At 36.4% G+C, this 14,409-nt stretch overlaps 1 protein-coding gene across 2 annotated transcripts; it reads left to right on the top strand.

Annotated features, from left to right (window-relative positions):
* Nucleotides 1-5,799: 5,799 nt before the first annotated feature.
* Nucleotides 5,800-7,322, top strand: LOC116170236. Of its 2 annotated transcripts, XM_031486477.1 has the most exons (3): nucleotides 5,800-5,940; nucleotides 6,000-6,485; nucleotides 6,539-7,322. In XM_031486477.1, exons 2-3 carry the CDS (start codon nucleotides 6,072-6,074, stop codon nucleotides 7,184-7,186), a joined length of 1,062 nt encoding a protein of 353 aa, XP_031342337.1. In that variant the 5' UTR covers nucleotides 5,800-5,940; nucleotides 6,000-6,071; the 3' UTR covers nucleotides 7,187-7,322. The 2 variants fall into 2 exon arrangements, with proteins under 2 accessions (XP_031342337.1, XP_031342336.1); XM_031486476.1 differs by having other exon boundaries at nucleotides 5,800-6,485.
* Nucleotides 7,323-14,409: the final 7,087 nt, after the last annotated feature.

The following is a 14,409-nucleotide window of genomic DNA, read 5'->3' as shown; positions in this document are numbered from 1 at the left end:
CTGGTTTGTCAGATAAATATGGGTGAAGCAACTTGGTTATTCATTAAACCATTAATATAACTTACGATCCACTTTAAATAATTAATTTGTTAGGTATATGTATAGTAGCTATATTGCTTTTACGCGTAGGGTATAATGTATAAAATCGATAGCGGAATCTCGTTTAATAATCAACTAGTAGGTACTCTCATTATCTCTTTCCATTAAAATCCTGCCAATAAATTTAGTCTTCTTTTCTTTGTAGTAATACATGCGCTGTAATTAGAATGATGAATATGAGCAAAAGAATTAAAAGAGCATTTGATTAGTTGATGGAAATCAGGCTGGTCGTTGAGATTAATTGCAATTTGCCTTGAAACATGGGAAAAAAGTTCGGTTAGTAATTGCAATAAATATTTATTTGCGAGCAAATGCGCCATTCTTTAATTAGGTACTGCGGGTTTTTAAATAAAATATTAGAAAATACTGTATATGCTCCATGGCAGATGCTAACCATAAAATGCATGCAAGATATTGTAATATGTGCACATAATTGTCTTGAGATGGGGGCTGGTTTTCTGAGCAAGAAAAACGTCTTCCAATTCCGTTTACATGACGCCTGGCAATTTCTTCTATGTCTACTGTTGATGAAGTTTGCCCCCTGTATGATTTTCAGTTTTTAATCTTAAGTTAAGTGTGAATATCATTGCAGTCTACAAACCACCAAATAGACGAACACTGGAAGCAGATGTGGCAGCACTTTTCCCAGGCAATATCCCCACCTTAGCAATTGGCGACTTTAACTCGAAAAATACAATTTGGGGCTGTTCCAGCAACAACCCAAGTGGAATCCGACTATACGAATATATCTCGAACCATGCCATCCAAGTGACAGCACCAATAGAACCGACACACTACCCTTATCGCAGGGAACATCGCCCTGACATCTTGGACATTTGCTTTTCCAAAAACTTCTCTGCTCCTATTTATCAAACAGTCCTACCCGAACTCGACTCCGATCATCTTCCAGTATTACTTACTTTTGAGAGCACACCATTAGTAACCCAACCGTTCCCTAAGGCAATAATGGACAGTTTAACTGGGGACTACTTCCCAAATACTATCACTCAATGATAAATTGCCAACTAAAACGGAAACGCAAACAGACATCGACACAGAGCTCGCCAAGCTAACATCGGCAATCACGAACCTCCGTAACCAAAGCCACCACAATAACAAAATAAACGAAACTATAACCACAGAGCTCTACCAAAAACATTTTACAACGCATAAAAACCAAAAAATCGACTAAAGAAGACTATGGATAAGATAATGGATCTTTCAGATCATAGAGGTCAACTGTTGGTTTTAAAATTCTTGTAAAATTTCAAACTGTCACTTTTCGTCGCGTGCGATCTTATTCTTGCGAGAGTGAATTAATAATTTTAAGCCGTATTTGATGAAAATCAATTGGGACTTTCGATTGCATGATGACAACCAAAAATCAAGCCCTCCCATGGAAATCATTTGATCTACAACTTTCCCAAATTTTTAATTAATTTGGCATTTTCCGCTTTTCGTTATACAAAAGTTGGAATAAAACTATACCTGTGAATTGGTTCAATAACAAATTGAAAAATATGCGGAAAGTACACTTCATTGCATCAAACAATCTGTGATGTAAACCGACCACACGAACGCTTACTATAGTTTTTAAGAAACAGTACCGCCAAAGCAAATTGCATCAGAAAAAAGCAACGCTTATGCAGCTCTTTTTATAAGTCCGATAACAAAAGCAGAGATTCCTGGAAATTAATTAATTTCGAACGGAAAGAAGCACAACTCCCAAAACAGGAAATCTAACTTCACTGCGGATAACTTAACAATCATTTTGTAAACGTGGCCGAGGAAATAATTCGCCATTTAGGTAAAACAAACTTAATCGCTCCCCAACCATTACATTATCCATCAACTTTTACTGGTACTTTTTTGTTATACCCTGTATCAAAGTGCGAAGTCCTAGATGCTGTAAATTTATTAAGTGACTCATTCTGTACGGATTATTACGGAATTAACATTAAATTAATTAAAAATACAATACATATAATATACATTAAGTATTTGGTACATCTATTTAATCCTTGTATCTCAGAAGCCAATTTTCCTGAGGCGTTTAAAGTGTCAGTTGTCAAGCCCCTTTTTAAGAAGGGAGACCCAAACAACATAGACAATTATAGACCAATTGCTATAGTCCCAATGTTTTGTAAACTTTTTGAAATTGTTTTAAATAAAAGATTATATAACTATCTAGAGCGTAATAAATTATTAAATCGTGGTCAGTATGGGTTTCGAAAAAATCATTCCACAACAGAAGCTGTGGGCCAAATTATATCTCTAGTAGTAAAATCCTGGGAGAACGGGGAACATTCTTCATTAATACTCTGTGATTTGTCCAAAGCTTTTGACTGCGTTTCGTTTGATATTATGTTAGATAAGCTTCAATTATATGGGATTAGGGGACTAACGGGATCGTTAATGTCAACCTACCTTAATAATCGCAAGCAATGCGTTTTGATTGACGGTATATATTCTAAGTTAATTAATACTAAGCATGGAGTCCCTCAAGGGTCCATATTAGGTCCTTTACTGTTCATTATATACATTAATGACTTTTTCGAATATATACATCCTAATCACGCTGTTGCATATGCTGACGATACTGCATTACTGATTTCGGACCAAAATATCGAAACTCTAGCCCTTAAAAGTCATAATTTAATACAATTAGGAACAACTTAAAATTAAATGAAGATAAAACTCACATAATTACCCTCTCCACAAACAATAAGGTTGCAACCGGCAGGTGTGTTAAAGTTTTAGGCATATATATTGATGAAAAACTCACTTGGAGCAATCACATTGACCAAATCATTATTTATTTTAAGGAATTTAAAACGATCACTTTGTATAGCCACCCTAAGATCGTGCTATTTTCTTTAGTTCATTCACATTTACAATATGGTGTAATTTTGTGGGGTAACTCTTCCAAAGCGAGCAAGGCGTTTTTATTGCAAAAAAAAATAATCCGTATAATCGTAAATGCTGACTATCGTGCTCACTGCCGACCTATTTTTAAAAAATTAAATATTATGCCTCTTCGATCTATTTTCATATATCACACCATATTGGAAATTCATAAAAACAAAAATAAATTTGAAACCAATGACTTCTCTCACAACTATTCTACACGAGGAGCAAAAAAAATAAAAACGCCCTATTATAAACTAAGTAGGTCTAAAAATAACAGTCTTAGGGTCGACTTATACAATATCGTTCCTGATTGTATCAAACCTTACAATTTTTATAAATTTAAAAGAGTCGTTAAGGCGCACTTATTAAGTCATTCTTTTTAGTGAATATTTACATACGCCTTGGAGATCTATTCAATAATTTTAATGATATTTATTTATTTCATTGTTTGTTTACTTGAATTTTTTGTACCTGTGTAGTAGTATTCTCTTTAGTCATTTTTACCTTTACTTGTTTATATTTTATCTCTGTTTTGTCTCTTTTTAACTAAAATTTTAAATTGTTTATATATATTCTATATCATATTCTGTTTTAGCCACATGGTCTGTCTAGCTTTTATTTATTTGAAATTTTAAACTGTTTTTATTATTCCTTTTATATATATATGCATTGTACTAATTTAATATTTACCATATTTTCTGACGTGTCAAAACCTATTTTTGGTATACGGACAAATAAAGATTGATAAAGATTGATTGATAAGAACACGCGACCCACTCGTCAAAACCCAAGTCAATCGACTCACACGAGAAGTCAAACTCGCATTAGATGAACACAGAATATCTAATTACCAAAGGTACATTTCTGATTTACAACCTAGGGATCCCACCATGTGGCGAGCTACAAAAAGAATTTTAAATCGACAACCTCAGGTATCCACCATCCATGATAATAACCAAAAATACGTCACAGATGCTGAAAAATGCGACGTCTTTGCTACGCACCTGCAAAACGCATTCACTACATCAATATCCGACCGCAACACTGGCTTCGCTGAATCAGTACACCAGGAAATAACCTCGGACTTCCCAGCACACCCAGGATTAATATTACCTACCTCACCCGGAGAACTACTCGACCACATCAACACCCTGCCCACCAAAAAATCCCCTGGCCATGATCTCATCACAAATATAATTCTGAAAAACCTCCCGCCAAAACTAGTAGTTTACCTAACTATATTATTCAACGCCTGCCTAAGGATTGGATACTTTCCCAACACCTGGAAATACGCACATGTGCTAGTCTTTCCTAAACCCGGCAAAAACCACACGCTTCTTGATAGCTATCGTCCCATTAGTCTCCTCCCTACACTATCCAAACTATTCGAAAAAATCATTCATTCCCGTATAAATACCTTCCTAATCGATAATCAGATCCTTCCATCATATCAATACGGTTTCCGAAAGAACTACTCGACCGCACACCAACTGTCACGTATCTCCGAACTCATAGAGAGCGCATTTGACAAGAAACACCACACTGTGGCCCTCTTCCTTGATATTGCTCGTGCCTTCGACCGAGTATGGACTGAAGGACTATTGTACAAGCTGATGAAAATGCACATGCCCGCCTATTTGCTGTGCATAATTAAATCATTCTTAACGAACCGCACATTCTCCGTACGAATCAACAGTACTCTGTCCAAAATAGGAACCATTGCAGCCGGAGTGCCACAGGGCTCCATCATTGGTCCAACGTTATTCAACATCTATATGTGTGACATACCTGAACCCATAAACTCCACCATCGCCATGTATGCAGATGACACGATTCTCCTTTCTCAACATCTTGACATTCTTACTGCCGCACGCCACCTACAAGAGTATGCTGACACCTTGCTGACGTGGTACGAGAAATGGTGTATACGACTCAATGCTACCAAATGCGAGGCCAAAATATTTACTCTGCGACGCCCAGTCCTACCGCCAAACATCATAATTGATACCCAACAAATTCAATGGTACCCATCGGATAGCGCAGTGAAATATCTAGGCGTTTTTCTAGACAGGAAACTGACATGGGCATACCATATAAATAAGAAACTGAACGAAGCATATACACGACTAGCACTACTGTACCCCATTGTCAACAGGAAATTACCCCTTCAACACGATGTAGGATGCCTAATGTACACATCAATTATCAGGCCAGTCCTCACTTATGCTTGCCAGATATGGGGCGCTGCCTCCCACACACACTTAAGGAAACTTCAAATCCTTCAAAATAAAATAATTCGCATTATCTTTAACGCACCATGGTTTATGCGAAACTCACAACTCCATCGAGAGGCGAACATACCACCTATTAAAGACTTTATCAAAGCCACATCACGAACATACTTCCAGAACATCCGCCAGTGCGAAGGAGCCCGGAGTTATAACACAGGTGCCAAGGGTATCCACACCAGACTCAAACGTCAGCTTCCCCAAGACATCTATTTACACACCACATCCACAGATGACAGCGATCAGTGAAACATGACTAATTTCCTAATAATTATCATGAGTGCAGTCGTAAATCCTAGCTCGGTACTCTTAGTGCGGCATATGCCTCTAGTCTGTAGCATCACATAATACCTTGTTTAATCACTCAACCATGTAAAGCGAATACGCTAATCTGGTTTATAATTTAAATAAATAAAAAATAGTACATTATACATCAAGGGAGAGAAATGCATTATTTTTCCCGCGGTGCGATTTGTAGCCAGAGGGCGAAGCAAAGCGGAGCCCGAGGGCTACAAAGCACCAAGGGAAAATGGCATTTCGCTCCAGAGGTGTATATACTATTTTTTGCATTCGCGTCGACGTTTACCTATACTCTTTAAATGAATTGATGGTTCTTTGAAGATTATAACCACATATTAATCAGGTTAGTGGAGAATTAAGTATAACCGTGGCAACCAATAAATTAAAATTTAATCATGTTAGTCGAGAATTCAGATAAACCATGGCAACAGATAAACAAACAATGTTTGCTGTTGAAAAAGTGCGTGAATTAAAATGGAAGTTGCGGGTTGTTCTGAAGAACCTTATGAAATTACAAACGCCGCTAACGCCGCTGTCGTGAATTTACTACCTGATAAGTCGAAAAAGTTGTATGAAGCAGCATATAAAGGTTTTAAAGACTGGTGCATAGAAAAAGATGTCGCGACCGTCACCGACAATGTTATGTTGGTTTACTTTAGCGAAAAAGCCAAAAAGTACAAATGTTCAACGGTATGGGCACAATATTCCATGGTGAGGTCTTGTATGCTCATTTACGACAATGTTGACATCAACAAATTTCCAAAATTGATATCATTTTTAAAAAGGAATTCTGATGGATATTCTCCGAAAAAATCGAAAATATTTAATAGAGAAGAGGTGGAAAAATTCTTGCTTGAAGCTGACGATGATACCCATCTTATGCGAAAGGTAAAATTGCGTTTACTTAACGTATTAAACATTGCTAACCATTTCCTCTTTAGGTTGCGTTGATTTTTGGAATATCTGGCGCATGTCGCACTGACGAATTGGTCAATATGACACTGGATAACGTTGAAGATGTGGGGTCTTCTTTCATAATTACCCTGCCACATACAAAAAACAAAACATCCAGAACGTTCGTTATAGCGAGTAATGAAGGCGGTAAAGTGGATTTTCTTCAGATAATTCGCAAATACACGTCCCTTCGACCTGGAACTAACCATGGACGATTTTTTGTTTTCTACAAGAACGGAAAATGTACTCAGCCGGTTGGGAAAAACACGCTTGGCAAGGTGCCAAATATGATCGCCAATTACTTAAAATTACCAAACCCAGAACTCTATACGGGGCACTGCATGAGGCGTTCCTCCACCACTCTATTGGCGGATGCTGGAGCTGACATCACCACTATAAAACGGCATGGTGGGTGGAAGTCCACCACAGTCGCGGAAAGCTACATTGAGAACTCTGTGGCCAACAAAACGAAGATTGCAAATCAGATTATTCAAGGTAGCACTACCTCAAATGTCAATATAACATCGGGAGCCAGTTCTGATTCGAATCTATTGATTAATAAAATTCCAGCGGTAAATTTTACAAAATGTGAAAATATAACGTTTAATTTAAATATAAACAATGTACCTTTTTAAGTTTGAGTTAATATAACCTATATAAATATCAGGGAGTTTTCATTATCATTATTTCTCAAGGGACTGAAATGCAATTTCTGTCCCTGTTTTGTGATCATAGAAACGGATTTTTACCCTCGCGAGTGCAAAAAAAAAATTTCTTAATAGAATGTTTGATATAATTATATATTACCTATACCTTATTTTCAAGATGAAATTTTGTAAAAGCTATGCTCCCCTTAAAATCATGCTGCTACTCCAAGTAAGGTACCCCTATTTCGTATTCAATGCGCTCGTTCTCTATATCAATTCCAGACTCCAAGGTAATTTTAACTTCAGAAAATATGATTGTCGCCGAGAAAAATGCAACTGGCAAGAGAAGAAATAAGACAATAAGTTAGTAATTTCTTTGTCCTGCATTAATAAGATCAATGTAAAAACTAAACAGTTCTTTCTTTTTACATTTTAATGCAGTAACTTAGTTCTTGAGCACTTTTTCTGAGCCAGAAACAGTCTTCAATAGTTACTACGAGTCTATCTAAGAAAGCGTTAAATGGAAAATGAATTCTTTCCACTTTCAAACTGAGCAGATGTGCGGGGTATTATCCCTTCGTAAAGTAAATTTTACCTTCATTTACATTTCATCCCATCCGAATGGAAAGAGTGGTGCCCGTGTCTTGTTTTTAGCGCATTTCCACAAAAATAAAAAAAAATGCGCTATTGTGGCCACTTTGTCCGTCCGTCCGTCCGTCCGTCCGTCCGCTCGTTTTGCGACGCTACTAGTTCTTTATCTTAAGAGCTATTGTTCTACTTTTTTCGCTATTTGGTTCGTTATGGTGTCGAGTCTTGTACCAAGGAAGGAATTTTTTCTGTACCGCTTACAAAAAAAGTTATTGTAAAAAAAACAAAAAACCATTTTTTACATGTTCCATAATTTTACACTTTTGCCGTTTATTAACGATCCTAGAGATCGTTTATAATTTTGCATTGCTATCTGTCGCCTGCCGGTTGGTCTCTCCGTCTGTTCCTTTGTCTGTCTGTCCATCTATCTGTCCGTGTGAACGATAACTTTGTTTAGAAATGTTCGATCGCTTTTACATCTCCGTTAGTTATGAACTGAATTGCATGAAATTCAATATGGGCATAGCTTTAGCCATATAATACGCAATGCCAAAAGTTGAATCGAATCGATTCAAAATTCACAGTGCCCTTTTCGCATCTCCACCATTTATAAACCGAATTGCAAACTTTTTTACTTATAAAAGTATTTGAATGAAATTTGATACATAGGCACTTGGAATAAAGGAAAATCAAACGCCAATTTCAAAATTTGGTTTTGCGCATGCGCAGTGCCAACTTTTTTATTTATGGAAGAATTTAAACGAAATTTGATACATAGGCACTTGGGAATAAAGGAAAATCAAACGCCAATTTCAAAATTTGGTTTTGCGCATGCGCAGTGCCAACTTTTTTATTTATGGAAGAATTTAAACGAAATTTGATACATAGGCACTTGGGATAAAGGAAAATCAAACGCCAATTTCAAAATTTGGTTTTGCGCATGCGCAGTGCCAACTTTTTTATTTATGGAAGAATTTAAACGAAATTTGATACATAGGCACTTGGGATAAAGGAAAATCAAACGCCAACTTCAAAATTTGGTTTTGCGCATGCGCAGTGCCAACTTTTTTATTTATGGAAGAATTTAAACGAAATTTGATACATAGGCACTTGGGATAAAGGAAAATCAAACGCCAATTTCAAAATTTGGTTTTGCGCATGCGCAGTGCCAACTTTTTTATTTATGGAAGAATTTAAACGAAATTTGATACATAGGCACTTGGAATAAAAGAAAATCTAGCGCCAGTTTCAAAATTTTATTTTGCGCATGCGCAGTGCCACTTTTTTATCTATGGAAGCATTTAAGTGAAATTTGTTACTTAGGCGCTTGGAACAAAGGAAAGTCTAACATTAGTTTCAAAATTTAGGTTTGCGCATGCGCAGTTTCAACTTTCTTATTTAGAAAAGCATTGAAATGAAATTCTTCTCATAAACTGAAATTGAAGTAGCACGTCAAAAATGGATTGCCCATGTGCAACGCTATCTTTCATATTTGTGGCAGGATTTTTACGATTTTAACAGAAGTTGCATCTTACAAATGGGAAATGAATGCAAGTGGAAATGCGCTTTATGTAAATCGTTTACGATTACTTTTTAACTTGTATTTTATATGTTTACTTTTTGATGTGACTTGTGTACACCTGGTGCCCAAAATTATCTAAGCTTTGTCAAACCTCCGTGGTTGTATCACCAGAAGACACGTTTCCCCTGGCTAGCCGTGGCCAATTTCTTTTCATTCCCGAGGTTCACTGCAATATGCACGGCAGCCTTACTCAACCCTTATCTCCTGTTGCAACAGTTATTTCAATCCCTCTTGCTGTGTCATCTTGTCGGTGAGTAACCGAATCAGTCTCGTTTTATTCCTCTCTTCCCTTTTTCCATTTCACCTTCAAGGAATAGAGTCATGGGGAATGGAGTTAGTTCATAGATCAACAGTTCTGCAACATCTTCATCGTTTTTTTTCCTATGACAGTTCTTTGCAAAATTTGCACAGGGTTAATGGTAACTGTCTCAACATTGATTTTAATGCTGCTGCTCATACTGGCTAGTGACCGCATTCTTCTTAGACTGCTTCATGTCGCCGAATCTGCTGCCAATGAAACTTTGCATAGTTTTGGTTCCGATATCTAGGGCTTGATGGCAGTAGTGAAAAATATTGATTCCAACGGAAAAGTGTTTACAACTTTTTGTGTGGAGAATTTTATGTAGATTTAAGTATCGGAACATTTTTTTCTATGGACCACTGTTTACGAGTTATTTCCGAAAAACTAAACTAAAAAGGGACCTTTACACCCCCCCCCCGGGCCCGTTTACTACGCCCCCATCCAGCAGCACAGTTTTTGTTTCGTTGAACTTAGGTATTTTCGGCGCCATCTTGAAAATTCGACTTATCAAGCATTTACGAATTCCGCAGGATCGCAATAGGGGGAAATCATTATTATCAAAAATGCCTTTACCACGGAAGATTTTTTCGCAGCATTTACCCCGAGTATATGATGAGTAATGATCGGAGAACTGTAACGGTAACCCACGTCTCTCGTCTCTAGACACATTTTTCCAAACAAAAAAGGTCTCAGTGCGCCGATTTTGCCAGGAGATAATGGTATGTAATGAATTCACCATTTTGTAGACTTTTCACTGAACAAATAGGACTCCGTTGTAAATAATTTGTGTTATTTCATTTTGTCCTAGCTTGTAATAATGTTTCTTACTTTTGTATGAATTGGTATTTCCGTTGAAGAAATAAATAAAGATCTCTATTGACTCAATCGAAAAGGGAAATTGCCTAGCGCATACAGTACGCTGTGTGGCGTCACCAAAATGATAACATTCTTTTGCGGCTTAGATAAGCCTCCAAAAAGCTATTCATTATCCCTAAACCACAAAGGTACGGATTGTGCGTATCAAACCACAACACTTTTTAATTAAACCAAGCGTTAACCATGATTAAAAGACATCGAATGGACCCGTTAGGAATAGAATCCACAGGTGAACGAGTCAGCTAGAAAAATTGAGCACAAGAAGCTAGTTCGATCTGCAGGTTGGTTTTCAATCCTTATTACATTAACCCTCTTCTTTACAAAACTTTCCAAAAGAAGAGATCACCCGCGACAAATAACTTCGTAAAACTTGTCTCGGAACTAAAATCCTTCTTGACCAAAGTATCTCAACTGGGGGATTCAAGAGGAAGCTGAAGATGCGTTGAATTAAATGACGTGCGTCGGAAATATGTGACCTGCAAGTTCGACACGGTTTGGTAAAGTTTATATGTGGGCGAGTTGTTTTCGTTATTCTTTGCCCATCCTGACGGAAACCCGCAAAACTTTAAGTTGAACACGAGCTGACCATAACAACCGGTTTTTACAAATAATTTCCTTTATTTCGCAATTAAAAATTCCACCCCCAGTTTTTAGTTAATTGTCCTAGTCGAAAAATACGGTAGACCTTTGGAAATGGGAAACGAACAACTGTGGCAATTTGGTTTAAGAAACGAAGCGAGGAAATCGCGAAACAAAAGATTTGTTTTGCATACTCTTTGAGTGGATAGAAGAGGCTTAAAATGCGTAGACTTTCAGGATACGAAACAAAGTTAGTCTTTTATACCGAGCGTTGATTTAAACCAGAGGTGTACATGGAAGAGAAACATATTTAACTGCATACCTTGAGTATAATAATTATGTGTTATGGTATACTTAATATGCAACATTTATTTAAATTTAAAAAATCACATTAACTCTAGGTCACGGTGTCCCAATATTCCTATTCTAACGGTACCTAATAATAAATCTACATACTAGGCAAGAGACGTACTTATCAAGATTCAAGATAATATTAATAGCGTTATAAAGTGTATCTTGAATATTTTTGTTTTTCAATGACAGGGAAAGGTCTTGTACGCGCGAAACTATCGATAAATCGCCTCCGTACACATCGCACTTCTTATCAGAAGCCAACGCAATTGCAGATAAAAGCACGTGGTCATACCGAATGAATGCGATTAAATTAGGCGAAACCGTTACCTTACCATTAACTGTTTTTTGACGCTCCGTAGAGTTTCGCTCCTTAAAGGCGCGCAGTTTTAATATTTAAGATAACGTAAAGTAAACAAATATTAACTATTACCTGAACCAATTAACACCGATGTTGCGTTAATCTAAGTTTATTTTTAAACCGTGTCGTTTGTCACTTGTTTTTCGTACAGAGGCGCGCGCGTATGCAAATCCCAAAATCTTTCCAATTCACTAGCAACACACGCGTCCTGTCGCATATATCGGCGCTAGCACAGGCGTCGGGACGCGTCGGACTTTCAACACTGCAACAAGTTAGACGTTAACGAATACGCCACAACCCCGCCGAAATTCGAGTTTGCGCGACATTTTGACCATTAATAAACTCTGTTTTATCGATGTTGTTTTTGAACGAGGATATTTTCGTTTGACATTGAAACAGGACCGACATCTGTAGAGTTTCATTGCAAACATTCGAAAAACTACGTTACTTTACTAATCCTTAAAATCGCTATTTGCTGAACACTGAACCATTCAAAAGGTGGCGCCAGTCGTACTGCGAGAATGCAGACATTCTTGTTTTTTGTATAAGTACGGTATGGTACAGTTTACAATATACTGTTATATAAGTACTTATTCCTTTGTAAGTTTTTACAGAAATTAAAAATGAAATTCGAGAGATCAACAGGTTATGAGCCCAGGTCAGGTTATTAAAATATATATACAGCAAAAGTGCCACATAATTTTTTTTAAAATGATATTCGTAAACATTTTAAATATTCTCATTACATCTCGAAATTGTATCTTCATAATTTTATCGAGTGTAACATAAAATCCCTTTCCACGCTATTGAACGCATTCACTGCGTCAATCTTGACGATTAGATCGGAATAGACACTACAAACAAATTTGAAACAAGTCTATAACACTATTTTCTTGCCAATTGATAATTCCGATTTGAATACCTTCACCTCTGCTCTGTGCTTTTATTTTAAACTCCGTTTTATTTTATATCCTTACGCCATCTAGGTGGTTTGTTGGTTATCCACTAGTTTAGATGTAAATTATTTCTGTAGTAGATTTCTCATTACCTTACTTTCTTATTGCTATAGTTATCAGTGTCGCCGCTTGAGCTCGTGCAGAGCAGAGCACGCACTTCTTGTACGAAGACGAAATTCGAACAATACTTGCAAGAACATGCACGCCATTAGTTACTCGACAATTTTGTCAGACTCTTTGGATGTATTGGGGCTGTATTAACTTTGGTGAAGCATTTACCTTTTGACTTTGAATAATCATTTTTAAGCTTCTTGTTTCTGACTTACTCTTTTCTTTTTTTTATTTTATTTTATCTTGACATTGATATTTTCGAGTGAAAGCCACCGATATTTTGGATTTTCTCAATATTGCGCAAGAAAAATTCATTTGTGAAGGTCCACCGCCATCTCTTCAATCCAAGAACGACGCTATCGCTAGGTACCTATCAACAGAAGTCTATGAAATTAAAAACGTGACACCGCCACTACCTGTTTTTTTGGGAGCTTTAGTTACACGTTTCTGGGAAAGTAAAACAGGTAGGTTTTTGAAAACGTGTACTTAGGAGTTACTCTGAAGGCCGAATCGATGTAAAATATTTTCAAAATGGCCGTGCTTCCGGAAACACCGGAAGTAGACAGTAACTTCTTTATTTTAAATGGCGCATTTTTGGATTCTACGTGAAATTTCAGTTCTTTTGATACCCACATGTCGATATCTGCCATTTATGGTTTTCAAGTTATTTGAACTTTATGAAAAACAAGTTGTAAATCCGCATATGCATAATTAAAGCGCCTTTTTGGTAATAGATGTTAGTATTTTATTAGCGAAGTTTAAAATTATCGATCTCACGAGTAATTTTGTCTGCGTTAAATAATTAATTTTATTTAATTTCAATTGAGGGTACGTCTTTATTTTGTAAAACAAATCACAAAGTAAATAATTAAGATTTTATACTGGTAGCGCTATCTAACGGTAAAATTATAGCACCTCCAAAAACCATATCGAAATTATTTTCTTAAATTGTCGATGTCACAAGTTATCTAACTCAAAATAGACTAGAGCCTGCACATATACACTATAGCAGAAATCTTTTAGTGAAAATTTAAAGTCTCTAGCTATTGTAGTTGCCGGCCAGCCAGCCATAATGAATATAATAGCGTATTTTTTTCAAAAATGCGCTAAAAATCTATCATGTAATCTAAAAATCCCATATGGCGCCTATTTAACTTTAGAAAGTTGGTAAATGTTCCTCAAAATTGCAATCTTGAATTTTTTTATTTGATCATCAATTGTAAATTAAGCTTATCATAGACAATAACTTGTACTTATATAAATCTTTTTTTTATAACTCTTATACTTTCGATTATATAAGACATTCAAGGAAATGCCCAATTTTAGTTTTTTTTTAAGTCAAGCCTATTCGACATTTTGAATTGAATAAGAAAGATACCCATGCAATCCCACGCGATATTGGACACACTGTATATATGCAATAATAACAAAGTTTGAGATGCTGTTCTAATAAGAACACTTGGATATGCATCAAAATACGCCAGACCGTTAATTTTTACTTCTTCT

This window comes from Photinus pyralis, unplaced genomic scaffold (genome assembly GCF_008802855.1).
Source record: "Photinus pyralis isolate 1611_PpyrPB1 unplaced genomic scaffold, Ppyr1.3 Ppyr1.4_LG5, whole genome shotgun sequence".
NCBI classification, from domain to species: domain Eukaryota; kingdom Metazoa; phylum Arthropoda; class Insecta; order Coleoptera; family Lampyridae; genus Photinus; species Photinus pyralis.
Note: the sequence above shows the minus strand (reverse complement) of the source record. Positions and strands in the feature narration are given on the sequence as shown.